This window comes from Macrobrachium rosenbergii, chromosome 16, assembly GCF_040412425.1.
Source record: "Macrobrachium rosenbergii isolate ZJJX-2024 chromosome 16, ASM4041242v1, whole genome shotgun sequence".
Taxonomy (NCBI): domain Eukaryota; kingdom Metazoa; phylum Arthropoda; class Malacostraca; order Decapoda; family Palaemonidae; genus Macrobrachium; species Macrobrachium rosenbergii.
This window is the reverse complement of record NC_089756.1, coordinates 34,078,762-34,103,785: the sequence shown is the minus strand read 5'-3', so window position 1 is coordinate 34,103,785 and position 25,024 is coordinate 34,078,762. Positions and strand designations below refer to the sequence as shown.

Here is a 25,024-nt window from a genome sequence, read left to right as displayed (position 1 = left end):
AAGACGTTTCAGAAGTAACAGAGGAAAATTTGAAACAGACCAGTAGCTGAAAGTGAATTAATATCTGAACTAAAGGAGATGGATCTTGCAATGGATGAGGACAGTGGAAATGAAGAATCATCTGACAAGAAAATTATGTTCCTTGTTGCAGAAGGCTCAGATGAAACAGAAAATCATCCATAGGAACAGAAGAGTTTCATGAGGATCAATACCTGAAGACTTGAGGAACATTATATAATCCAGATGGTAAGCTGAACATAAAGACGTGTCAGTGGAAAATTTGAAACGTGGCACAGTAGCAGAAAGTAAATTGATATATGAGCTAAATGAGCAAGATCTTGCAATGGATGAGGACAGTGGAAAACAAGAAACATCTGACAAGAAAGATTATGGCCTTGTTGCAGAAGACTCAGATGAAACAGAAGAATCGTCCATAAGGGTAGAAGAGTTTCATGAGGAAACACCTGAAGACAAAGAAGTTTCAGAAGTAACAGAGGAAAGTTTAGAACAAGAGCCAGTAGCTGAGAGTGAATTGATATCTGAACTAAGGGAGTTGGATCTTGCAGTGGATGAGGGCAGTGGAAATGAAGAATCATCTGACAAGGAAAATGATGTTCTTGCTGCAGAAGACTCAGATGAAACAGAAGAATCATCCAAAAGGATAGAAGAGGTTCATGATGAAACACCCGAAGAAAAAGAAGTTTCAGAAGTAACAGAGGAAAGTTTAGAACAAGAGCCAGTGGCTGAAAGTGAATTGACATCTGAACTAAGGGAGTTGGATCTTGCAATGGATGAGGGCAGTGGAAATGAAGAATCATCTGACAAGGAAAATGATGTTCTTGCTGCAGAAGACTCAGATGAAACAGAAGAATCATCCAAAAGGATAGAAGAGGTTCATGATGAAACACCTGAAGAAAAAGAAGTTTCAGAAGCAACAAAGGAAAGTTTAGAACAAGAGCCAGTGGCTGAAAGTGAATTGACATCTGAACTAAGGGAGTTGGATCTTGCAATGGATGAGGACAGTGGAAATGAAGAATCATCTGACAAAAAATAATGTTCTTCCTTCAGAAGGCTCAGGTGCAGTAGAGGAATCATCAAGAAGGATAGATGAAGAGTTCCATGATGAAACACCTGAAGACAAAGAAGTTTCAGAAGTAACAGAGGAAAGTTTAGAACAAGAGCCAGTAGCTGAAGGTGAATTGATATCTGAACTAAAGGAGCTGGATCTTGCAATGGATGAGGACAGTGGAAATGAAGAAACATCTGACAAGGAAAATTATGTTCTTGCTGCCGAAGGCTCAGATGAAACAGAGAAATCATCTTCAGGAACAGAAGAGTTTCATGAGGAGTCATCCATAGGGAAAGAGGAACTTCTTGAGGGAACATATGATCCGGATGAGACAGCTGAACATAAAGACGTGTCAGTGGAAAGTTTAAAACGAGACACATTAGCTGAAAGTGAATTAATATCTCAACTACAGGAGATGGATCTCATAATGGATGAGGACAATGAAAATGAAGAAATGTCTGACAAGGAAAATGATGTTCTTGCTGCGGAAGGCTCAGATGAAACAGAAGGATCATCTGTAAGGATAGAAGAGGTTCATGATGAAACAGCTGAAGAAAGAGAAGTTTCAGAAGTAACAGAGGGAAGTTTAGAACAAGAGCCAGTAGCTGAAAGTGAATTGACATCTGAACTAAGGGAGCTGGATCATGCAGTGGATGAGGACAGTGGAAATGAAGAAACATCTGACAAGGAAAATTATGCTCTTGCTGCCGAAGGCTCAGATGAAACGGAGAAATCATCTTCAGGAACAGAAGAGTTTCATGAAGAGTCATCCACAGGGAAAGAAGAACTTCTTGAGGGAACATTATATGATCCGGATGAGACAGCTGAACATAAAGACGTGTCAGTGGAAAGTTTAAAACGAGACACGTTAGCTGAAAGTGAATTAATGTCTCAACTACAGGAGATGGATCTCATAATGGATGAGGACAATGGAAATGAAGAAATGTCTGACAAGGAAAATAATGTTCTTGCTGCGGAAGGCTCAGATGAAACAGAAGAATCATCCATAAGGATAGAAGAGGTTCATGATGAAACAGCTGAAGAAAGAGAAGTTTCAGAAGTAACAGAGGGAAGTTTAGAACAAGAACCAGTAGCTGAAAGTGAATTGACATCTGAACTAAGGGAGCTGGATCATGCAATGGATGAGGACAGTGGAAATGACGAAACATCTGACAAGGAAAATTATGTTCTTGCTGCAGAAGGCTCAGATGAAACAGAGAAATCATCTTCAGGAACAGAAGAGTTTCATGAGGAGTCATCCATAGGGAAAGAAGAACTTCTTGAGGGAACATTATATGATCCGGATGAGACATCTGAACATAAAGACGTGTCAGTGGAAAGTTTAAAACGAGACACATTAGCTGAAAGTGAATTAATATCTCAACTACAGATGGATCTCGTAATGGATGAGGACAATGGAAATGAAGAAACATCTGACAAGGAAAATGATGTTCTTGCTGCAGAAGACTCAGATGAAACAGAAGAATCCTCCATAAGGATAGAAGAAGTTCATGATGAAACAGCTGAAGAAAGAGAAGTTTCAGAAGTAACAGAGGAAAGTTTAGAACAAGAACCAGTAGCTGAAAGTAAATTGACATCTGAGCTAAGGGAGCCAGATCATATAATGGATGAGGATGATGGAAATGAAGAAACATCTGATAAGGAAAATGTTGCTCTTGCTGCAAAAGGCTCAGATGAAGAAGAGGAATCATCCAGAAGGAGAGTTGAAGAGGTTCAGGATGAAACACTTGAAGAAAAAGAAGTTTCAGAAGTAACAGAGGAAAGTTTAGAGCAAGATCCAGTAGCCGAAAGTAAATTAACGTCTGAACTCAGTGAGCTAGATGTCGCAAGGGATGAGGAAAATGGAAATGAAAAATCTTCAGACAAGGAAACTGATGGTCTTGCTGCAGAAGGCTCAGATGAAGCAGAGGAGTCATCTACGGGGACAGAAGAAGAGTTTCATGAAGGAATGTTAGATAATCCTGATGAAACACCTGAAGAAAAAGAAATTAATCACGAAAGAGAGGAATTTGATAAATCTGAGAAATTACATGATGTAACAGGGGAGGGTTATGATGGAGAGTCCTTATTGGAGATGGAAGTAGGTCTTGAAACAGGGGAACTCTTTTTGGGAAGGGAAACTGCTGAGCTAGGAGTGATTAGCTGTGACCAAGAACTTAGTGTAGCTGAAGTAAAATTAACTGAGAAAGAGGGAATTTCTAAAGACGAGAAATTAGCTGAGTGTGTAGACTCATTAGATGAGAAAGGTACAATTCAAAAGGGATTAATACGGAGAGATGGTGTTTCATATACAGGTGAAATAACCAGAGAGACATTCATTGAAGATGAAGGCACACCAAATGAGAACAATGAAATTAAAGAGGAGCAATATGAGATTGTGGGTACTTCAGATGAGAATGAAACAGGCATTAGTAGAGATCAGTTGCTGGAAGAGGAGGAGGAGGAGGAGGAGGGGAGGGGAGCTGTCTGAGGGGAGTGTAGGTACCCCCAAAGGAGGGGAGTTAATTAGCAGTGGTAGGTATTCTGAAGATGAAAATATGGAAGGAGAGAAATTAGATGAAGAAATATCTGAATCTAAAGAAGTAAGCCTTGAAAAGGATCAAGTAGGTGGGAATGCAGAAATGTATGCTGAATGTGAAGTCAGTGATGTAACAATTAAGACTTCTGGAATAGAAGAACCTTGTTCTTTAGAAGGGGAATCTTACAGAAATGATGAAACATCTGGCCTCAGTGGTGAGTTTGATGGAATCAAGGAAACTGGAGGAATGCTGCAAATGGAAGTAAGAACCGAATGTGAAAACTTTGCAGGTTTTGAGATGGATGATTCATCATCTGGGACGCAAGAGGAGATATCTTATATGCAAGATGCATTTTCTGAAAAAGAGAATTCAAGTGAAGATGGAATGTCTGAAGAAAAGGATGCTAGAAATGAAGACGGCACTTCATCGGACATGGAGGACCAAGTTGAAGTAAAGGGTCTCTTTCCTGAAAGCAAAGTATTTGACGAACTTTCAGGGCAAGATAATGGAGAATCTGAAATAAATGAAAGGTCTAAAGTAAAGGAAATATATTCTGAAAAGGGTCATCCATCTGTTGTTGCAGAAACTTCCGAAGTGAAACTCTTTTTGAAAAGTTCAGTTAAGTGTAAAACTGGGGAAAGATCTGAATTAGTGGAAATACGTTCTGAAAATGGGGATCCATCCGTGATAGAAGAAATATCAGGAATTGAGGAACCCTCTAAAAGTGCTAGTAAATGTGACTCAGAAGAGAGGTCTGGCCTGAATGAATGTGACTCAGAAGAGAAGTCTGGCCCGAAGGAGGAGAGTCGTGACTCACAAGAATCACAGGAAGATGAAGTTTATTTTGACACTGAGGAAGAATCTGTCTCTGAATGGAAATCAGGAACTGAGGAAAAGTCTCATGCTAGGAAGAGTCTTTGTCTTGAAACATCATATGAAATTGAAGAAATGTCAGAAGATGACGGGAAATCGGAAATGGGAGAAAGGTTCGACCTGAAGGAAGTATTTGCAGAACAAGAGAACTCGGCTGTGATTGAAGAACTGTCTGAAAATGAAGACAGTTTTCATTCTGAAACTGGAGAAAAGTTCGAAGTACAAGAAATATTGACTGAAGATAATTCAGCTGTGATTGAAGAACTGTCTGAAAATGAAGACAGTTTTCATTCTGAAACTGGAGAAAAATCTGAAGTAAAAGAAATATTGAATGAAGATAATTCAGTTGTGGTTGAAGAATTGTCTGAAAATGAAGACAGTTTCCATTCGGAAGCTGGAGAAAAGTCTGAAGTAAAAGAAATATTGACCGAAGATAATTCAGCTGTGATTGAAGAACTGTCTGAAAATGAAGACAGCTTTCACTCTGAAACTGAAGAAAAACCTGAAATAAAAGAAATAGTGGCTGAAGAGGAGAATTCAGCTGTGATTGAAGAGTTGTCTGAAAGTGAAGACAGTTTTCAGTCAGAGAATGAAGATAAATCTGATTTAAAGGAAGCAATTGCTGAAAACACCTCAGCCTTGATTGAGGAAATATCTGAACATGAAGATAGTTTTAAATCTGAATCTGGAGAAAAATCTGAAGTAAAGCAAATATCTGATGACGAGAACCCAGCTTTGATTGCAGATGTTTTTGAAAACGAAGATAGTTTTAAATCTGAATCTGGAGAAAAATCTGAAGTAAAGGAAATATTTGATGACGAGAACCCAGCTTTGATTGCAGATGTTTCTGAAAACGAAGATAGTTTTAAATCTGAATCTGGAGAAAAATCTGAAGAAAAGGAAATATCTGCTGAAAATAACTTAGGATTGGTTGAGGAGATATCTGAAAATGAGGAAAGTTTTAAAAGTGAAGGAAAAGGTGACAGTGAAGAGAAATCGGAAATAAGAGATGCCTCCCTGGAAGTACAGACAACAGATGAAGATGAGATTTATTTTGATACAGAGGAAGAATCTGTGTCTGACTGGAGATCTAGAGCAGAAGAATTGTCACGTGGGGAAGATAAATGCCACAAAGAAGAAAATTATGAGGAGAGAGAAAAATTAGTCGTTTCAGAGAAGAGATCTGATGCAGACGAGATTTTACTCTCAGGCAAAGAGCAACCTAAAGATTGGGAAGCAGGCAGTTATGATGAAAGATCTGAAAAGGAAACATCTTTGGGTAGTGTTGACATGCTCAAAACTGAAGAAATCTTTGAAATGGAGGAAGAAAAGTCTGAAACTGAAGAAAGAATCGAAATGGATGACAGTCGCGAAAAAGAAACATCTGTTGGGGCTGAGGACAAGCCTGAAACGGAAGAGAGACGCGAAATATGCGAGAGTTCTGAAACAGACAGTTCCTCACTTGAAACACAGAAATCTTTTGGCAGTGAGGAAAAATTCAAGTGTGAAGTGCCAGAAAATGGAGTGATATGCCTTGAGAGAAAAAATTCATTTGAAACTAAAGAAACATTTGAAGTAAAGGATACTGATGGTGAAAGGGCCATCCTTTCGGGAACTAAAGGGAAACGTGAAAAAGATGAATATGAAGAGATTCAGGAAAAATCTGAGGTTAGAGAATCATCTGGAACAGATGAACCTGATGTATTAAGAGAAGTGTCAGACACTGAAGAAAGATCTGACAGTGAAGAGAGCTCAGGTATGAAAGATAGTCTTGAAAAAGGAGAAAAGTCTGAAAATGAAGAAATATTTCAAATTGAAGATATATCTCTTGGAAAGGAGACTTCCATAGTTGAAGAAGTACCTACAACTGAAGATAGTTCAGAAAGAGAAGGTAGTCCCCAAGAAGAGGAATTGTTAGAAAGAGAAGAAAAACCTGAAATTGATGACAAAGAGGATGTAAGTCTTGGAAAGGAAAATGCTTCTGGAAAGGAAGAAATATCTGAAATTGATGACAAAGAAGAAAGATCCTTGATACAGGATGTAAGTCTTGAAAAAGAAAAGAAATCTGGAATGGAAGAAATATCTGAAATCGATGACAAAGAAGAAAGATCCCTGATAGAGGATGTAAGTCTTGAAAAGGAAAAGACATCTGGAATGGAAGAAATATCTGAAATTGATGACAAAGACAGATCTCTGATAGAGGATGTAAGTCTTGAAAAGCAAAAGCTGTCTGGAATGGAAGAAACATCTGAAATTGATAACAAAAAAGAAAGATCCCTGATAGAGGATGTAAGTCTTGAAAAGGAAAAGTCATCTGGAATGGAAAATATATCTGAAATTGATGACAAAGAAGAAAGATCCGTGATAGAGGATGTAAGTCTTGAAAAAGAAAATGAAATCTGGAATGGAAGAAATATCTGAAATTGATGACAAAGAAGAAAGATCCCTGATAGAGGATGTGGGTCTTGAAAAGGAAAATGCATCTGGAATGGAAGAAATATCTGAAATCGATGACAAAGAAGAAAGATCCCTGATAGAGGATGTAAGTCTTGAAAAGGAAAAGACATCTGGAATGGAAGAAATATCTGAAATTGATGACAAAGAAGACAGATCTCTGATAGAGGATGTAAGTCTTGAAAAGGAAAAGCTGTCTGGAATGGAAGAAACATCTGAAATTGATAACAAAAAAGAAAGATCCCTGATAGAGGATGTAAGTCTTGAAAAGGAAAAGTCATCTGGAATGGAAAATATATCTGAAATTGATGACAAAGAAGAAAGATCCGTGATAGAGGATGTAAGTCTTGAAAAAGAAAAGAAATCTGGAATGGAAGAAATATCTGAAATTGATGACAAAGAAGAAAGATCCCTGATAGAGGATGTGGGTCTTGAAAAGGAAAATGCATCTGGACTGGAAGAAATATCTGAAATTGATGACAAAGAAGAAAGATCCCTGATAGAGGATGTAAGTCTTGAAAAGGAAAAGTCATCTGGAATGGAAGATATATCTGAAATTGATGACAAAGAAGAAAGATCCCTGGTAGAGGATGTAAGTCTTGAAAAAGAAAAGGCATCTGGAATGGAAGAAATATCTGAAATCGATGACAAAGAGGAAAGATCCCTGATAGAGGATGTAAGTCTTCAAAAGGAAAAGATATCTGGAATTGAAGAAATATCTGAAAATGATGACAAAGAACAAAGATCCCTAATAGAGGATGTAAGTCTTGGAAAGGAAAAGTCGTCTGGAATGGAAGAAATATGTGAAATTGATGACAGAGAAGAAAGATCCCTGATAGAGGATGTAAGTCTTGAAAAGGAAAATGCATCTGGACTGGAAGAAATATCTGAAATTGATGACAAAGAAGAAAGATCCCTGATAGACGATGTAAGCTTTGAAAAAGAAAAGTCATCTGGAATGGAAGATATATCTGAAATTGATGACAAAGAAGAAAGATCCCTGATAGAGGACGTAAGTCTTGAAAAGGAAAAGTCATCTGGAACGGAAGAAATATCTGAAATTGATGACAAAGAAGAAAAATCCATGATAGAGGATGTAAGTCTTGGAAAGGAAAAGGCTTCTGTAATGAAAGAAATATCTGAAATTGATGACAAAGAAGAAAGATCCCTGATAGAGGACGTAAGTCTTGAAAAGGAAAAGTCATCTGGAACGGAAGAAATATCTGAAATTGATGACAAAGAAGAAAAATCCATGATAGAGGATGTAAGTCTTGGAAAAGAAAAGGCATCTGGAATGGAAGAAATATCTGAAATTGATGACAAAGAAGAAAGATCCCTGATAGAGGATGTAAGTCTTGAAAAGGAAAAGGCATCTGGAATGGAAGAAATATCTGAAATTGATGACAAAGAAGAAAGATCCCTGATAGAGGATGTAAGTCTTGGAAAGGAAAAGGCTTCTGTAATGAAAGAAATATCTGAAATTGATGACAAAGAAGAAAGATCCCTGATAGAGGACGTAAGTCTTGAAAAGGAAAAGTCATCTGGAACGGAAGAAATATCTGAAATTGATGACAAAGAAGAAAAATCCCTGATAGAGGATGTAAGTCTTGGAAAAGAAAAGGCATCTGGAGCGGAAGAAATATCTGAAATTGATGACAAAGAAGAAAGATCCTTGATAGAGGATGTAAGTCTTGAAAAGGAAAAGGCATCTGGAGCGGAAGAAATATCTGAAATTGATGACAAAGAAGAAAGATCCCTGATAGAGGATGTAAGTCTTGAAAAGGAAAAGTCATCTGGAACGGAAGAAATATCTGAAATTGATGACAAAGAAGAAAGATCCCTGACAGAGGATGATAGTCTTGAAAAGGAAAAGGCTTCGGGAGAGGAAGAAATATCTGAAATTGGTGAAAAAGAAGAAAGATCCGTGATAGAGGATGTAAGTCTTGAAAAGGAAAAGTCATCTGGAATGGAAGAAATTTCTGAAATTGATGACAAAGAAGAAACATCCCTGATAGAGGATGTAAGTCTTGAAAAGGAAAAGTCATCTGGAATGGAAGAAATATCTGAAATTGATGACAAAGAAGAAAGATCCCTGATAGAGGATGAAAGTCTTGAAAAGGAAAAGGCATCTGTAATGAAAGAAATATCTGAAATTGATGACAAAGAAGAAAGATCCCTGATAGAGGATGTAAGTCTTGAAAAGGAAAAGTCATCTGTAATGGAAGAAATATCTGAAATTGATGACAAAGAAGACAGTTCCCTGATAGAGGATGAAAGTCTTGAAAAGGAAAAGGCATCTGTAATGAAAGAAATATCTGAAATTGATGACAAAGAAGAAAGATCCCTGATAGAGGATGTAAGTCTTGAAAAGGAAAGGTCATCTGGAATGGAAGAAATATCTGAAATTGATGACAAAGAAGACAGTTCCCTGATAGAGGATGCAAGTCTTAAAAAGGAAAAGGCATCTGTAATGAAAGAAATATCTGAAATTGATGACAAAGAAGAAAGATCCCTGATAGAGGATGAAAGTCTTGAAAAGGAAAAGTCATCTGGAATGAAAGAAATATCTGAAATTGGTGAAAAAGAAGACAGTTCCCTGATAGAGGATGCAAGTCTTAAAAAGGAAAAGGCATCTGTAATGAAAGAAATATCTGAAATTGATGACAAAGAAGAAAGATCCTGATAGAGGACGTAAGTCTTGGAAAGGAAAAAAAGCATCTGGAATGGAAGAAATATCTGAAATTGATGACAAAGAAGACAGTTCCCTGATAGAGGATGAAAGTCTTGAAAAGGAAAAGGCATCTGTAATGGAAGGAAATATCTGAAATTGATGACAAAGAAGAAAGATCCCTGATAGAAGATGTAAGTCTTGAAAAGGAAAAGTCATCTGGAATGGAAGAAATATCTGAAATTGATGACAAAGAAGACAGTTCCCAGATAGAGGATGAAAGTCTTGAAAAGGAAAAGGCATCTGTAATGAAAGAAATATCTGAAATTGATGACAAAGAAGAAAGATCCCTGATAGAGGATGTAAGTCTTGAAAAGGAAAAGTCATCTGGAATAGAAGAAATATCTGAAATTGATGACAAAGCAGAAAGATCCCTGATAGAGGATGTAAGTCTTGAAAAGGAAAAGGCATCTGGAGCGGAAGAAATATCTGAAATTGATGACAAAGAAGAAAGATCCCTGATAGAGGATGTAAGTCTTGAAAAGGAAAAGGCATCTAAAGCGGAAGAAATATCTGAAATTGATGACAAAAAAGAAAGATCCCTGATAGACGATGTAAGTCTTGAAAAGGAAAAGGCATCTGGAATGGAAGAAATATCTGAAATAGATGACAAAGAAGACAGATCACTGATAGAGGATGTAAGTCTTGGAAGGGAAAAGTCATCTGGAATGGAAGAAATATCTGAAATTGGTGACAAAGAAGAAAGATCCTTGATAGAAGATGTAAGTCTTGAAAAGGCAAAAGGCTTCTGAAATCGAAGAAATATCTAAAATTGATGACAAAGAAGACAGATCCTTGATAGAAGATATAAGTCTTGGAAAGGAAAAGGTATCTGAAATGGAAGAAATATCTGAAATTGATGAGAAAGAACACAGATCCCTGATAGAAAATGTAAGTCTTGGAAAGGAAAAGGCTTCTGGAATGGAAGAAATATCTGAAATTGATGACAAAGAAGAAAGATCCATGATAGAGGATGTAAGTCTTGAAAAGGAAAAGTCATCTGGAATGGAAGAAATATCTGAAATTGATGACAAAGAAGAAAGATCCTGATAGAGGATGTAAGTCTTGAAAAGGAAAAGTCATCTGGAATGGAAGAAATATCTGAAATGGATGACAAAGAAGAAAGATCCGTGATAGAGGATGTAAGTCTTGAAAAGGAAAAGGCATCTGTAATGGAAGAAATATCTGAAATTGATGACAAAGAAGAAAGATCCTGATAGAGGATGTAAGTCTTGAAAAGGAAAAAGCATCTGGAATGGAAGTAATATCTGAAATTGATGACAAAGAAGACAGATCCCTGATAGAGGATGTAAGTCTTGAAAATGAAAAGTCATCTGGAATGGAAGAAACATCTGAAATTGGTGACAAAGAAGAAAGATCCCTGCTTGAGGATGTAAGTCTTGAAAAGGAAAAGGCATCTGGAATGGAAGAAATATCTAAAAGTGATGACAAAGAAGAAAGATCCATGATAGAGGATGTAAGTCTTGAAAAGGAAAAGTCATCAGGAATGGAAGAAATATCTGAAATTGATGTCAAAGAAGAAAGATCCTTGATAGAGGATGCAAATCTTGAAAAAGAAATGGCATTTGGAATGGAAGAATTATCTGAAATTGATGACAAAGAAGAACGATCCCTGATAGAAGATATAAGTCTTGAAAAGGAAAAGGCATCTGAAATGGAAGAAATATCTGAAATTGATGACAAAGACAGATCCCTGATAGAGGATGTAAGTCTTGGAAAGGAAAAGGCATCTGGAATGGAAGAAATATCTGAAATTGATGACAAAGAAGACAGATCCCTGATAGAAGATGTAAGTCTTGGAAAGGAAAAGGCATCTGAAATGGAAGAAATATCTGCAATTGATGACAAAGAAGAAAGATCAGATGCAGAGGATTTAAGTCTGGGAAAGGAAAACATATCTGGAATGGAAGAAATATCTGAAATTGATGACAAAGAAGACAGATCCCTGATACAGGATGTAAGTCTTGAAAAGGAAAAGTCATCTGGAATAGAAGAAATATCTGGAAGCGTTGACAAAGAAAAAAGATCTCTGATAGAGGATGTAAGTCTTGAAAAGGAAAAGGCATCTGAAATGGAAGAAATATCTGAAATTGATGACAAAGAAGAAGGATCCATGACAGAGGATGTAAATCTTGGAAAGGAAAAGTCACCTGGAACAAAAGAAATATCTGAAATTGGTGACAAAGAAGACAGATCCCTGATAGAGGATGTAAGTCTTGAAAAAGAAAAGACATCTGGAATGGAAGAAACATCTGAAATTGGTGACAAAGAAGACAGATCCCTGATAGAGGATGTAAGTCTTGAAAATGAAAAGGCATCTGGAATGGAAGAAATATCTGAAATTGATGACAAAGAGGACAGATCCTGATAGAGAATGTAAGTCTTGAAAAGGAAAAGACATCTGGAATGGAAGAAATATCTGAAATTGATGACAAAGAAGAAAGATCCCTGATAGAGGATGTAAGTCTTGAAAAGGAAAAGGCATCTGAAATGGAAGAAATATCTGAAATTGATGACAAAGAAGAAAGATCCGATAGAGGATGTAAGTCTTGAAAAGAAAAGGCATCTGAAATGTCTTGAAAAGGAAAATCTGAAAGACATCTGATAGAATGGGAAGAAATATCTGAAATTGATGACAAAGAAGAAAGATCCCTGATAGAGGATGTAAGTCTTGAAAAGGAAAAGGCATCTGAAATGGAAGAAATATCTGAAATTGATGACAAAGAAGAAAGATCCCTGATAGAGGACGTAAGTCTTGGAAAGGAAAAGTCATCTGGAATGGAAGAAATATCTGAAATTGATGACAAAGATAACAGATCACTGATAGAAAGATCCTTGATAAGGAAAAGTGAGTCTTGATAGAAAAAAGAAAAAGGCATCTGAAATGGAAGAAATATCGAAATTGATGACAAAGAAGAAAGATCCCTGATAGAGGAAGTAAGTCTTGGAAAGGAAAAGTCATCTGTAATGAAAGAAATGTCTGAAATTGATGACAAAGAAGAAAGATCCTTGATAGAGGATTTAAGTCTTGAAACGGAAAAGGCATCTGAAATGGGAGAAATATCTGAAATTGATGACAAAGAAGAAAGATCCCTAATAGAGGAAGAGGAAGTAAGTCTTGAAAAGGAAAAGGCATCTGAAATGGAAGAGATATCTGAAATTGATGACAAAAAAGAAAGATCCCTGATAGAGGATGTAAGTCTTGAACAGGAAAAGGCATCTGTAATGGAAGAAATATCTGAAATTGATGATAAAGAAGAAAGATCCCTTATAGAAGACGTAAGTCTTGAAAAGGAAAAGGCATCTGTAATGGAAGAAATATCTAAAATTGATGACAAAGAAGAAAGATCCCTAATAGAAGATGTAAGTCTTGAAAAGGAAAAGTCATCTGGACTGGAAGAAATATCTGAAATTGATGACAAAGAAGAAAGATCCATGATAGAGGATGTAAGTCTTGAAAAGGATAAGTCATCTGGACTGGAAGAAATATCTGAAATTGATGACAAAGAAGAAAGATCAATGATAAGGGATGTAAGCCTTGAAAGGGAAAAGGCATCTGAAATGGAAGAAATATCTGAAATTGATGACAAAGAAGAAAGGTCCCTAATAGAGGAAGTATGTCTTGAAAAGGAAAAGTCATCTGTAATGAAAGAAATATCTGAAATTAATGACAAAGAAGAAAGATCCCTGATAGAGGATGTAAGTCTTGAAGCGGAAAAGGCATCTGAAATGGGAGAAATATCTGAAATTGATGACAAAGAAGAAAGATCCTTAACAGAGGAAGTAAGTCTTGAGAAGGAAAAGGCATCTGGAATGGAAGATATATCTGAAATTGATGACAAAGAAGAAAGATCCCTGATAAAGGATGTAAGTCTTGAAAAGGAAAAGGCATCTGTAATGGAAGAAATGTCTGAAATTGATGACAAAGAAGAAAGATCCCTGATAGAAGATGTAAGTGTTGATAAGGAAAAGGCATCTGCGCTTGAAGAAATGTCTGAAATTGATGACAGAGAAGAAAGATCCCTGATAGAAGATGTAAGTCTTGAAAAGGAAAAGGCTTCTGAAATCGAAGAAATATCTAAAATTGATGACAAAGAAGAAAGATCCTGATAGAGGATGTAAGTCTTGAAAAGGAAAAGTCATCTGTAATGGAAGAAATATCTGAAATTGATGACAAAGAAGAAAGATCCTGATAGAAGATGTAAGTCTTGAAAAGGAAAAGTCATCTGTAATGGAAGAAATATCTGAAATTGATGACAAAGAAGAAAGATCCCTGATAGAAGATGTAAGTCTTGAGAAGGAAAAGTCATCTGTAATGGAAGAAATATCTGAAATTGATGACAAAGAAGAAAGATCCCTGATTGAAGATATATGTCCTGAAAAGGAAAAGGCATCTGTAATGGAAGAAATATCTGAAATTGATGACAAAGAAGAAAGATCCCTGATAGAAGATGTAAGTCTTGAAAAGGAAAAAGCATCTGTAATAGAAGAAATATCTGGAATTGATGACAAAGAAGAAAGATCCCTGATAGAGGATGTAAGTCTTGAAAAGGAAAAGTCATCTGTAATGGAAGAAATATCTGAAATTGATGACAAAGAAGAAAGATCCCTGATAGAAGATGTAAGTCTTGAAAATGAAAAGGCATCTGTAATGGAAGAAATATCTGAAATTGATGACAAAGAAGAAAGATCCCTGATAGAAGATGTAAGTCTTGAAAAGGAAAAGTCATCTGTAATGGAAGAAATATCTGAAATTGATGACAAAGAAGAAAGATCCTTGATAGAAGATGTAAGTCTTGAAAAGGAAAAGGCATCTGTAATGGAAGAAATATCTGAAATTGATGACAAAGAAGAAAGATCCCTGATAGAAGATGTAAGTCTTGAAAAGGAAAAGTCATCTGTAATGGAAGAAATATCTGAAATTGATGACAAAGAAGAAAGATCCGTGATAGAAGATGTAAGTCTTGAAAAGGAAAAGGCTTCTGGAATGAAAGAAATATCTGAAATTGATGGTAAAGAAGAAAGATCCCTGATAGAGGATGTCAGTCTTGAAACGGAAAATGCATCCGTAATGGAAGAAATATCTAAAATTGATGGCAAAGAAGACAGATCCCTGATTGAAGATGTAAGTCTTGGAAAGAAAAAGGCTTCTGGAATGGAGGAAATATCAGAAATTGATGACAAAGAAGAAAGATCCCTGATTGAAGATGTAAGTCTTGAAAAGGAAAAGTCATCTGGAATGGAAGAAATATCTGAAATTGATGACAAAGAAGAAAGATCCCTGATAGAAGATGTAAGTCTTGAAAAGGAAAAGTCATCTGGAATGGAAGAAATATCAGAAATTGATGACAAAGAAGAAAGATCCCTGATAGAAGATGTAAGTCTTGAAAAGGAAAAGTCATCTGGAATGGAAGAAATATCTGAAATTGATGACAAAGAAGAAAGATCCCTGATAGAGGATGTAAGTCTTGAAAAGGAAAAGTCATCTAGAATGGAAGAAATATCTGAAACTGATGACAAAGAAGAAAGATCAGATGTAGAGGATGTAAGTCTTGAAAAGGAAAAGTCTTCTGGAATCGAAGACATATCTGAAATTGATGACAAAGAAGAAAGAACCTTGATCGAGGATGTAAGTCTTGGAAAGGAAAAGGCTTCTGTAATGAAAGAAATATCTGAAATTGATGACAAAGAAGAAAGATCCCTTATAGAGGATGTAAGTCGTGAAAAGGAAAAGGTATCTGGAATGGAGGAAATATCTGAAATTGATGACAAAGAAGAAAGATCCCTGATAGAGGATGTAAGTCTTGAAAAGGAAAAGGCATCTGGAATGGAGGAAATATCTGAAATTGATGACAAAGAAGAAAGATCCGTGATAGAAGATGTAAGTCTTGAAAAGGAAAAGTCATCTGGAATGGAAGAAATATCTGAAGTTGATGACAAAGAAAGATCCCTGATAGAGGATGTAAGTCTTGAAAAGGAAAAGGCATCTCTAATGGAAGAAATATCTGTCGCTGATGATAAGTATGAAACTGCAAAAAGATCCGAGATGAAGGATTTAGATACTGAAAGTGAAAAGGCTTCTGAAATAGAAGAAATACTTGATATTGATGAGAGACTGGATGCAGAGGAAAGATCTAGGACAGAAGATATAAGTTTCAGAGAGGAAAAGGCACCTGAAATGGATGAAATATTTGAAATTGAGGATGTTGTTGAATCGGAAGAAAGATCCGAGATAGAGAATATAAGCCTTGCACAGGATGTGAGTCTTGGAAAGGATGATGTAACTGACGACGTATGTGAAGATGAAAGTTCAGAAACAGGGGTTATAAGCCTTGGGAATGAAAAGGCATCTGAAGTTGCAGAAAAATCTGCAATTGATGACATATATGAAACTGAAGAAAGATCAGAAATCGAGGATGTATCGCTTGGAAAGGAAGAGGCATCTGCAAAAGACATAATATCTGTCACTGATGACAAATATGAAACTGAAGACAGATCAGAAATAGAGGATGTAAGTCTTAGAAAGGAAAAGGAGTCTGAAACAGAAGAAATATCTGAAACTGATGATAAATATGAAACAGAAGAAAGGTCCGTGATGGAAGATGTAAGTCTTGGAAAGGAAAAAGTATCTGAAAAAGAGGAAAGATCTGAAATTGAAGACAGATCTGAAGAAGAGTCTGAGATAAAGGATTCAAGTCTTGGAAAGGAACAGTCCACTGCAGTAGAAGAGAGTTCTGAAGCTGATGACAGGAGTGAAAGTGATGAAAGAGTCAGTGTTAAGGATGTGTGTATTGAAAAGGCATCTGAAGTCGAAGGAAAATCTGAAATTTCTGAAATATACAAAACTGAAGGAAGATCCGTGATTGAGAAATTAGCTGTTGCTATGGAAACGGGTCATGGAATAGAAGGATTATCTGAAACTGCCGAAAGATATGAAACCGAAGAAAGTTCTAGGAAAGAGGACTCAAGTCCCAGTAAGGAAAAGACTCATAAAATCGAAGAAATATCTGATTTGGATGAAAGATATGAAACAGAAGAAAGATCACTGGTAGAGGATACAAGTCTTGGAAAAGAAACCGGTGACGTATCTGAAATTATCCACAGATCTGAAATTGAAGAGAGTTCACTTATAAGTCTAGCAGAGGCCGAGACATCTGAAATTGATGAAAAATCCGAAACTGGAGAAATTTCAGAGGCTGAGGATGTAAGTCTTGACAAGGAAAAGTTATCTGAAACTGCAGGAATTCCTGAAGAAAAATCAGAAATAGAGTGTGCTGGTACTGAAGAGGGAAGTGTTTCTGAAACTGAAGAAGTATCTGAAATTAAAGAAAAATACAAAGAAGAGGGCAGACAGAAGATGGTGGATGTTAATTATGCAATTGAAGTTGAGCCTGAAGACGATGAAAAATACAAAACTGCGGAAATATCCGAAATCAAGGCTGTAGGACACGAAAAAGACATCGCATCTGAAGTCGAAGAAATGCCTGGGGTTGATGAAAGACTTCAAACTGAGGATAAATCAGATATAAAGGAGTCTGATGAAACCGATCTGGGTGATGGAAAGGGGAAACTGGATGACAGTGCAGTATCACATGGAGTTATCCAAGGGCAAGATGAAAAAGAAGAGTCTGATGAAATTGTGGGTCCATCAGAAAGGACGGACATAAATTCCGAAATTGACGAAATAAGTGAAAGTGCGAAATCATCTGAAATTAAAGAAATAAGTCTTGTGATGGAGATCTCCTTTAAAACAGAGGAAATGTCTGATATAAAAGACATCAGTCTTGATATGGATGATCTTCCAGACAACGAAGAGGCATCTAACATACAAGAACCGGGTTATCAGGTAGATTATACAGAATCTCAGCAAACCAATGATAGGGAAGATTTGATCAGTGATTTAGAGGTGTCTCCTGCAATTGAAAATAACTTGAGAATGCTGGTTATGGATTCTAAACAGGATGGATTAATTGAATATGGTGTGGCAGGAGAGAAAACAGAAGTCCCTGATCTTCATGAAACAACGGTGAGTGATCAGAAATCAAAGTGAAGTCGATTTAAAAGTTGATTATTCAGATGAGATGGAGAAAGCTCCACGTGAAATTAGAGAAGTCGATGATAAAAAGGCATTACCTGAGACTGAAGATGCTGAAACGTTTGAAGCAGAGAACCCAGATGCTGATATAGATGAATTAAGTCAGACTGAAGAAGTACCAGAACTGAAGAAGAAAATTCAGAAATGTGTAAGGTTTGATGAGGCTTTTGAAATTTATGAAGTCAGTCAGAAGTATGGGTCAGATGGCAGTGATGAAATATCTGAGATCAGTCAAGACACTGGAGAGCTAGACATCTCAGAGGATGTGTCGAAGGGAGAAGATATAAGCTTTGAATCAGAAAAATCAGATAAAACTGACGAAGCACTTCAAGCATTGAAGAGTCATGAAGTGAGTGAATTTGGCAAACTAGGACATGAAAGAACGTGGGATAAAGAACAGAAAAGGCACACAAAGGTTGACCTAAGTGAAAAAGAGGAAACATTGGAAAGAAGTGAACAAACTCCAGAAAAATTGGCATCACTCGAGGGTAGAGACACAATAGATCATGGGAGAAGCGTTAAGATCGATGACCTTTTCAAGACTGAAGAAGCAGATAACAGAAGTAAGAGACAGATGAAAGAAAAAGAACAGGAACTGTCTGAAGACACATCTTTCTCAGAAGAAAGTAGTATAAGTGAGGGAATTAGGAGGAGGTTTAGAATTCGCAGATTACGTCGCATAGCAAAGAAGCGGGCAGAAAATTCTGAAGAACCATCTATTTCAGAAGAAAGTGCAAATGAGGGCGGCTGGAGGAGATTTAGAGGTCTTAGGATAAGTGAAGACAAAACGAAAATTAAACCAAGACCAACTGATGAGACATCTTTATCAGAAGATGAAAGCAAGAGTGAAAGAATTGGAAAAAGATTTAAAGGTCATAGGTTAAGTCAGGGTAGTAGGGCGAGGGAACGAGATCAACATGAACTTGAAGAGATAGCTTTTAGGAATGCGTACATAGGAAGGAGTAAGGAACCAAGGGACCTCTCTGAGACATATTCAGTTGCAAGTGAGGGTGAACAGTCGAAGGTAAATATCGAGGAGGAAAGTAAGGAGGGATCCAAAGAGAGGATAATTAAAACTGGAGTGCATGAATTAGTTGGCAAAGAATCTTTGGATCAGAAAGATGATGAGAGCAGTGGATGGGAAACAGTTTGGGAAACTGAAGAAGAAGCGTCAGAAATAGTTGATGAACCAAAAATAATGAGTGAAGCAAGTGGCACAGGGAATACAGAAGAATTAAAATGCAAACAGAAACATCTTCCAGGTTCTCCCTCCGATTTAGTACCATGGCAGTTAGAGGTTCTTAGGCTGAGACATGCAAGACGAGGAAGGGGTAAAAACAGGAAGCGAGGGTTATGGGATATCATAATAAATCACAATCTGTCAGTAAAAGAGCAAAAGGGGAAAGAGAATATCACTAACAGTACGGATAGTGTTGCTTCTGCATATATTGGTAGAGGTCAGAAAGAAAATTATGTGAGGGATAAAGCATGCGTTTTTGAGAAGAGAGGAGTATTTGAAAATTTGGGTGAGTACAGTAAGTGGCACAAGAAAGATGAAATGAAATACAGTGAGCAGTATGATGGTGTGCAAAAGGAACTGGTAGATGAAGAAGTTCTGAAAGGTGCGTCTGGAAGTGAATGTGGGCTGCCTGTTAAAATCCAAGTTGAGAATTTGGATGGAGTAGAAACACAACCAATAATGGTGTCAAGCTCCTCTGAACAAAAGGTTAATGATGAACTGGAAGCCTCCTTAGTAGGTAAACGACAGAAAGTAGTCATACCTTTAATCTGCAGTAGATTCCCTTCATCCAGTACAGAAGTTGTAACAAACAGCATATTATCAAATAAATCTCTTCTTGCTTCTGAGATGAGTATTCAAAAACCAGTTCAAGATGAATGTGCTTATGTGAAGGCAGTTGGTGGTCTTGCCGTTCCTTCAAATGATTATCATCATGAAGAAAGCTATCAGGGAGATTCAACTTTAGATTTTGACAGTATTTTAAAGATGGAATTTGGGGAAAAAGAACTTGTAGATCATGTAGTAGCACATGTTAACCATCGTACTGAAAGTAAGCTTTCAGGAGAGAAGGAAAAGGTGGAACATGATTCAGCAGAAACAGAAGATGAAGAGGAGGAGGATATATGTGACTTCCTAGAGGAAAAGAATGACCTTATGTTTGTAAATGATGATGTTGACTGGGATTTTACAAGTGACAGAGATGGAGAAGATAGTGGAAGCGACTCTTTTGGAAGAGAAAGATCTGAGAAGTTGGAGACAAATGATGATATTGTTTACATGGATGCTTGGAGTGATAAGGAAATGTATGAAGAAGGTCTTGTAATGAATGATCCATTAAACGTCGAGGCTTCTGCAGACTATGAGTATTGTTCAGACGGTAGAACTGATGAATGTGATATTGATGAAATTCTCAATGAGATAAGTAATCTAATTGCTGAAGAATCAATGAATGAAAGCTTGAGAATGAGTGCTTCTTCAACATGGAACCCTTCTAATGACGACTCTGTCAGGAGAAGAAAGGACAGCAGTGATGCTGAGGAACTACTAAACGAAATAAGTTCCCTGATTGCAAATGATTCTGAGAGGGATGATGTAATGACAAAGACAATTTGTAAACAACAGGTACCAACAATAGTAATTACAAATACTCAGCCAATGTTCGAAGAAGACTTTAACACCACCAAAACGTATTTATATAGAAGCAAAAATTATGACATGTCAAGGGAGCTGAAACACTCAGCAAGTGGTTATGACCTGGAGTGGAAATCAGACACAGAAGGGAAGAGTGAATTTGATAAGACAGAAGACCTAGAGGAAATGCTCAATCAAATTAGCAATTTAAGTGAAAATAAATTTAAAACTGAAGAGCTTCAAGATCTGAGCATTAGCATTGATGGCTTACCTACTGGAGATATGCACAGCGAAGTTGACGGCATGGAAAGTGTAGGAAGTGAGAAAAAAACTGTTGGCAGCGATCTTGAAGATATTCTGAACTCTAAAGATTACCAAAATGTAACTACACCTCGCAGTGAGTTTCAGATAATGATAGTAAATACTGTCATTAACATTGAACAGCAAGATGGCCTTAACGAAGATAGTGAAAAGAGAACTATTGACAGTGATCTTGAAGATATGCTCAATCCATTTAGTCCAAAAAGTGCGGATGGATCAAAACACAAAGAAATTACTTGGAGTGAAAGTGTAAAATCTTGCAGCACAGCCAGTTCGGATGGTGATGAACACTATGGAAAGTTTGCAAAAGAAAGAGACAGTGGTGATGAAACTGACATGAAAAGTGACTGGTATGCAGAAGAACTGGAAAATGAGAGCAAATCATGGAAAATATTTGACAATTCATCAAGTACAGATGATACGGATAGAAATGCAGACAGTCCAAACAGCAGTCAGGGTGATTTAGAAGAAAATGAAAAACTAAAAGACAGTTGGCAGCATCGCAGTCATAGAAGTGCAGCCGACATTGACAAGGGAGACATATACTGCACAGTAACTGAAGCCGAAGACTCAGCCATGCAAGTGAGAAGTGGTTCCAGAAGAGCTATAGGCCCAATAATTGGTGGGAATTATCTGGCTAATGCTGAAGTAGCCAAAACTTGTGGGGCAGCACCTTTTGACAATACTGCCGGAGAATTAAAGAGGGATGTTGACGATGATGTCTTTAGTGACTTCGATGACGTCATGTGCTCTGAGGGACGTTCATTGACGGACTTCGCTGGTGCCCGAAGCAAGGGGTATTACACCTTGTGTGCCCCTTCCTCGCCCTATGCATCAACGAATCCGTCCCTGACCTCTCATACGACGACGCTGGAAGGTATGGCATTGGGTAAAGTTCGCTCATGACACCAAGCAAGCAGTGTTTTCTTTTTAGTTCTCTCTCACCACATTTGGACAGAACTACCAACACCCTCCCTTTCCCCCAAAAGCCCCAAGGGCCAAAAGAACCCTGGTGGCCTATATGTTTTGCAGGCTACCCTTTACTTCCTTTTGTTTTGCTTTTTGAACTTCTACTTGATTAATTACATAGAGTAGTCCAGAGCAGTATGTCTGGGACATCCTGTTCTCCTGGAGTATCAAAACCATTATCTGGCTGTAAGTTTATTATTTTGTTACCAGGGTGTGTTTGTCCTCTAAAATCCCGCTTTTCCCAAATTCTAAACTCCATGATATACCTGGAAAGGAAAACCTGGATTTGCAAAAAATAAGAGCAAAGAAAAATACAGGCCTCAGCTAAATCCACAGGAGGCCTGGTTTGATCGAGCGTGTTCTTACCCCCCCTCAAAAAATGAAGTGTGTGCGTTCATACTTTTATTTGTTGTCCCTTCCCCAGTTCCCCGGCCCCTGCATGAGGTGAGATTTATAGCTAGGCCTCAGGATTAGACATAGCATAGTGCTTCATGCTGCTTACGGAAAACATGGTGGTGACTTACACTCTGTTACTTAGTGGCAAATAGAGCAGTGATATTTTCTGTTTCCTAACCAATATGTGCATTTTATAGCTCATTAGTCGTTGCTTTCGTTGTTTACGGCTTTTGCAGTTTTTCTTACTAGTTTTGATGTGTTTATCAATAGATCGATGTTTTTATTTAATGATGAATATGTTTGTTTCCTTTTTAAAGTAAGTCTCTAGGTGAAATCATTTATGATTTATTGTTATTAAACTTGAGAACTTACTTGAAAAGAGTTGATCTTAGCATTATTATTATTATTATTATTATTGTTATAATGGGAGAAAACCTGAAGTAAGACATGGCACATTATGCAGAATATCCATCAGAGGTATCGAGATTATGTCGGCGTACTGAAACCACTCCATAAAACTCACTTCCTCTTCATCTCGTGTGATTGAATGACACTACTTTAAGCTGTGCATGAATATTTTTTGCATGCATACCATATCAGAAGAAACAAATACCGTGTTTTTTTATGGTTTTTAATTGTACTTGCTTTCAGGAGTTTATGTAAAGTGTCATTCCTGTATGAAGGGCTGAAGGCAGTTGAAAATACTTTAAGATTGTCTTTTCTCGCATTTTTGTCTACATTCTGATACTGGATTAATGTAATGGTTATTTGATATCATCACTTTCTCGTCATCTTAAATGGAAAAATAAAGTCCACAGTAGTTTGTATGTAGTATACTGCTGTATACAGGAAGCTTTTGCCAACTTGATCAGCTGGCCTCTTCAGCCTGAATCAGGCTGAAGAGGCCAACTGATCAAGTTGGCGAAAGCATCCTGTATATAGCAATATACATGCATACTACTGTGGACTTTGTGTTCCAATATAATGGTTATTGAATCTGGTGAATGTCTGGCGTCTTGACAATTACTGAATCATGAAGACCCCTTTGCAAAAGCGTAGTAGCGAATTGCAATGAATAAAATTATAATTGAAAGGTTTAGAAAGTAACAAACTCTAATCTTCGAACCTGCGGTTACTAAGAGTTGTTGAACAAGGATTTTGATGTTCACTGTTTGTAGCCAAGAAAAACTTAAGATAACCAGGGTACTTGTTACCAAATGTTATTGGATGAAGCTTAGATGGTTGAGCACCTCTAACCAGATGCTGTTGGATAAAACTTAGTTATTCCACTGGAATAAACTCAAACGGCCTATGTTCAAGCACCTCTAACCAGATGCTGTTGGATAAAGCTTAGTTATTCCACTGGAATAAACTCAAACGGCCTAGATACCTGTTGTCAGGTACTATTGGACATAGCGTAGATAACTGAGAGACTTGTTATAAGATGGTCTAAGTATGTATTACCATATTACCACGTACTGTTGGACAAAACCTATTAGACCAAGGGAACTAACTATAAGAGGATACTATTGGACAAATGTTTGACCAAGGAACTATAGATAAGATGCTTTTGGACAAAACCTATTAGACCAAGGGAACTGTAATAAGGTACTTTTGGACAAAACCTGTTAGACCAATGGAACTATAACAAGGTACTTTTGGACAAAACCTACTAGACCAAGGGAACTGTAATAAGGTAATTTTGGACAAAACCTATCAGGCCAAGGGAACTATAATAAGGTACTTTTGGACAAAACCTATTAGACTAAGAGAACTATAATAAGGTACTTTTGGACAAAACCTGTGAGACCAAGGGAACTATAATAAGGTACTTTTGGACAAAACCTATTAGACTAAGAGAACTATAATAAGGTACTTTTGGACAAAACCTATTAGACCAAGGTAACTATAATAAGGTACTTTTGGACAAAACCTACTAGACCAAGGGAACTGTAATAAGGTAATTTTGGACAAAACCTATCAGGCCAAGGGAACTATAATAAGGTACTTTTGGACAAAACCTATTAGACTAAGAGAACTATAATAAGGTACTTTTGGACAAAACCTGTGAGACCAAACCAAAACCTATTAGACCAAGGGAACTATAATAAGGTACTTTTGGACAAAACCTATTAGACCAAGGTAACTATAATAAGGTACTTTTGGACAAAACCTGTTAGACCAAGGTAACTATAATAAGGTACTTTTGGACAAAACCTGTTAGACCAAGGTATAATAAGGTACTTTTGGAATTAGACCAAGGGAGCTATAATAAGGTACTTTTGGACAAAACCTATTAGACCAAGGTAACTATAATAAGGTACTTTTGGACAAAACCTGTTAAGACCAAAGGAAACTATAATAAGGTACTTTTGGACAAAACCTGTGAGACCAAGGAAACTATAATAAGGTACTTTTGGACAAAACCTGTGAGACCAAGGAAACTATAATAAGGTACTTTTGGACAAAACTCATGTGCCCAAAGGATATACGAGGATAACCAGGTGCTTTGGACAAAATTTAAACGACCAAGGGACTTGTAACCAGTTGCAGTTGGATAAAGTTTAGATATTCAAACCCCTCCGTGCCATTTGGCAAATATTAATTGTTTTAGCTTGTATGGAAGAGACAACAGCAGACGATGACAATGTGATTGTTCCTTTTTCCACATTGCTAAAGGATCCATAACATAAGGCTGATATGTGTAAAATCATTTCACACTGGCAAAGGACTAAGGGGCATGTGAACATTGAAATATGAATAAAAATACACCTCTTGTAACCTGATTTACGCTGATAATCTCCATAAAAAGATGTCTCTATTTCATTAAGATACTAAACGTTCAGATACAAGTCAGCTGAAGCTTTTATCATAAATACTATGACTTTTTTTTTTACATTAGTAATCA

At 37.0% G+C, this 25,024-nt stretch overlaps 3 protein-coding genes across 3 annotated transcripts in view; all 3 read left to right on the top strand.

Moving 5' to 3' along the window:
* Positions 1-25,024, top strand: part of LOC136846926 (titin homolog) — a 231,395-nt gene that overhangs the window by 34,066 nt on the left and 172,305 nt on the right. Inside the window, exons 3-10 of the mRNA XM_067118179.1 lie at positions 336-971; positions 1,069-3,501; positions 6,918-9,571; positions 9,820-10,386; positions 10,493-10,639; positions 10,905-11,978; positions 13,908-17,580; positions 17,717-21,628. Coding sequence (XP_066974280.1) covers positions 336-971; positions 1,069-3,501; positions 6,918-9,571; positions 9,820-10,386; positions 10,493-10,639; positions 10,905-11,978; positions 13,908-17,580; positions 17,717-21,628 — 15,096 coding nt within the window. The remainder of the gene's footprint in view (positions 1-335; positions 972-1,068; positions 3,502-6,917; positions 9,572-9,819; positions 10,387-10,492; positions 10,640-10,904; positions 11,979-13,907; positions 17,581-17,716; positions 21,629-25,024) is intronic.
* Positions 3,628-9,611, top strand: LOC136847284 (uro-adherence factor A-like). Its single transcript, XM_067118821.1, has one exon. The coding sequence runs from the start codon at positions 3,628-3,630 to the stop codon at positions 6,901-6,903; it is 3,276 nt and encodes a 1,091-aa protein (XP_066974922.1). The 3' UTR covers positions 6,904-9,611.
* LOC136847285 (trichohyalin-like) lies at positions 12,653-13,870 on the top strand. Its single transcript, XM_067118822.1, has one exon. The coding sequence runs from the start codon at positions 12,653-12,655 to the stop codon at positions 13,793-13,795; it is 1,143 nt and encodes a 380-aa protein (XP_066974923.1). The 3' UTR covers positions 13,796-13,870.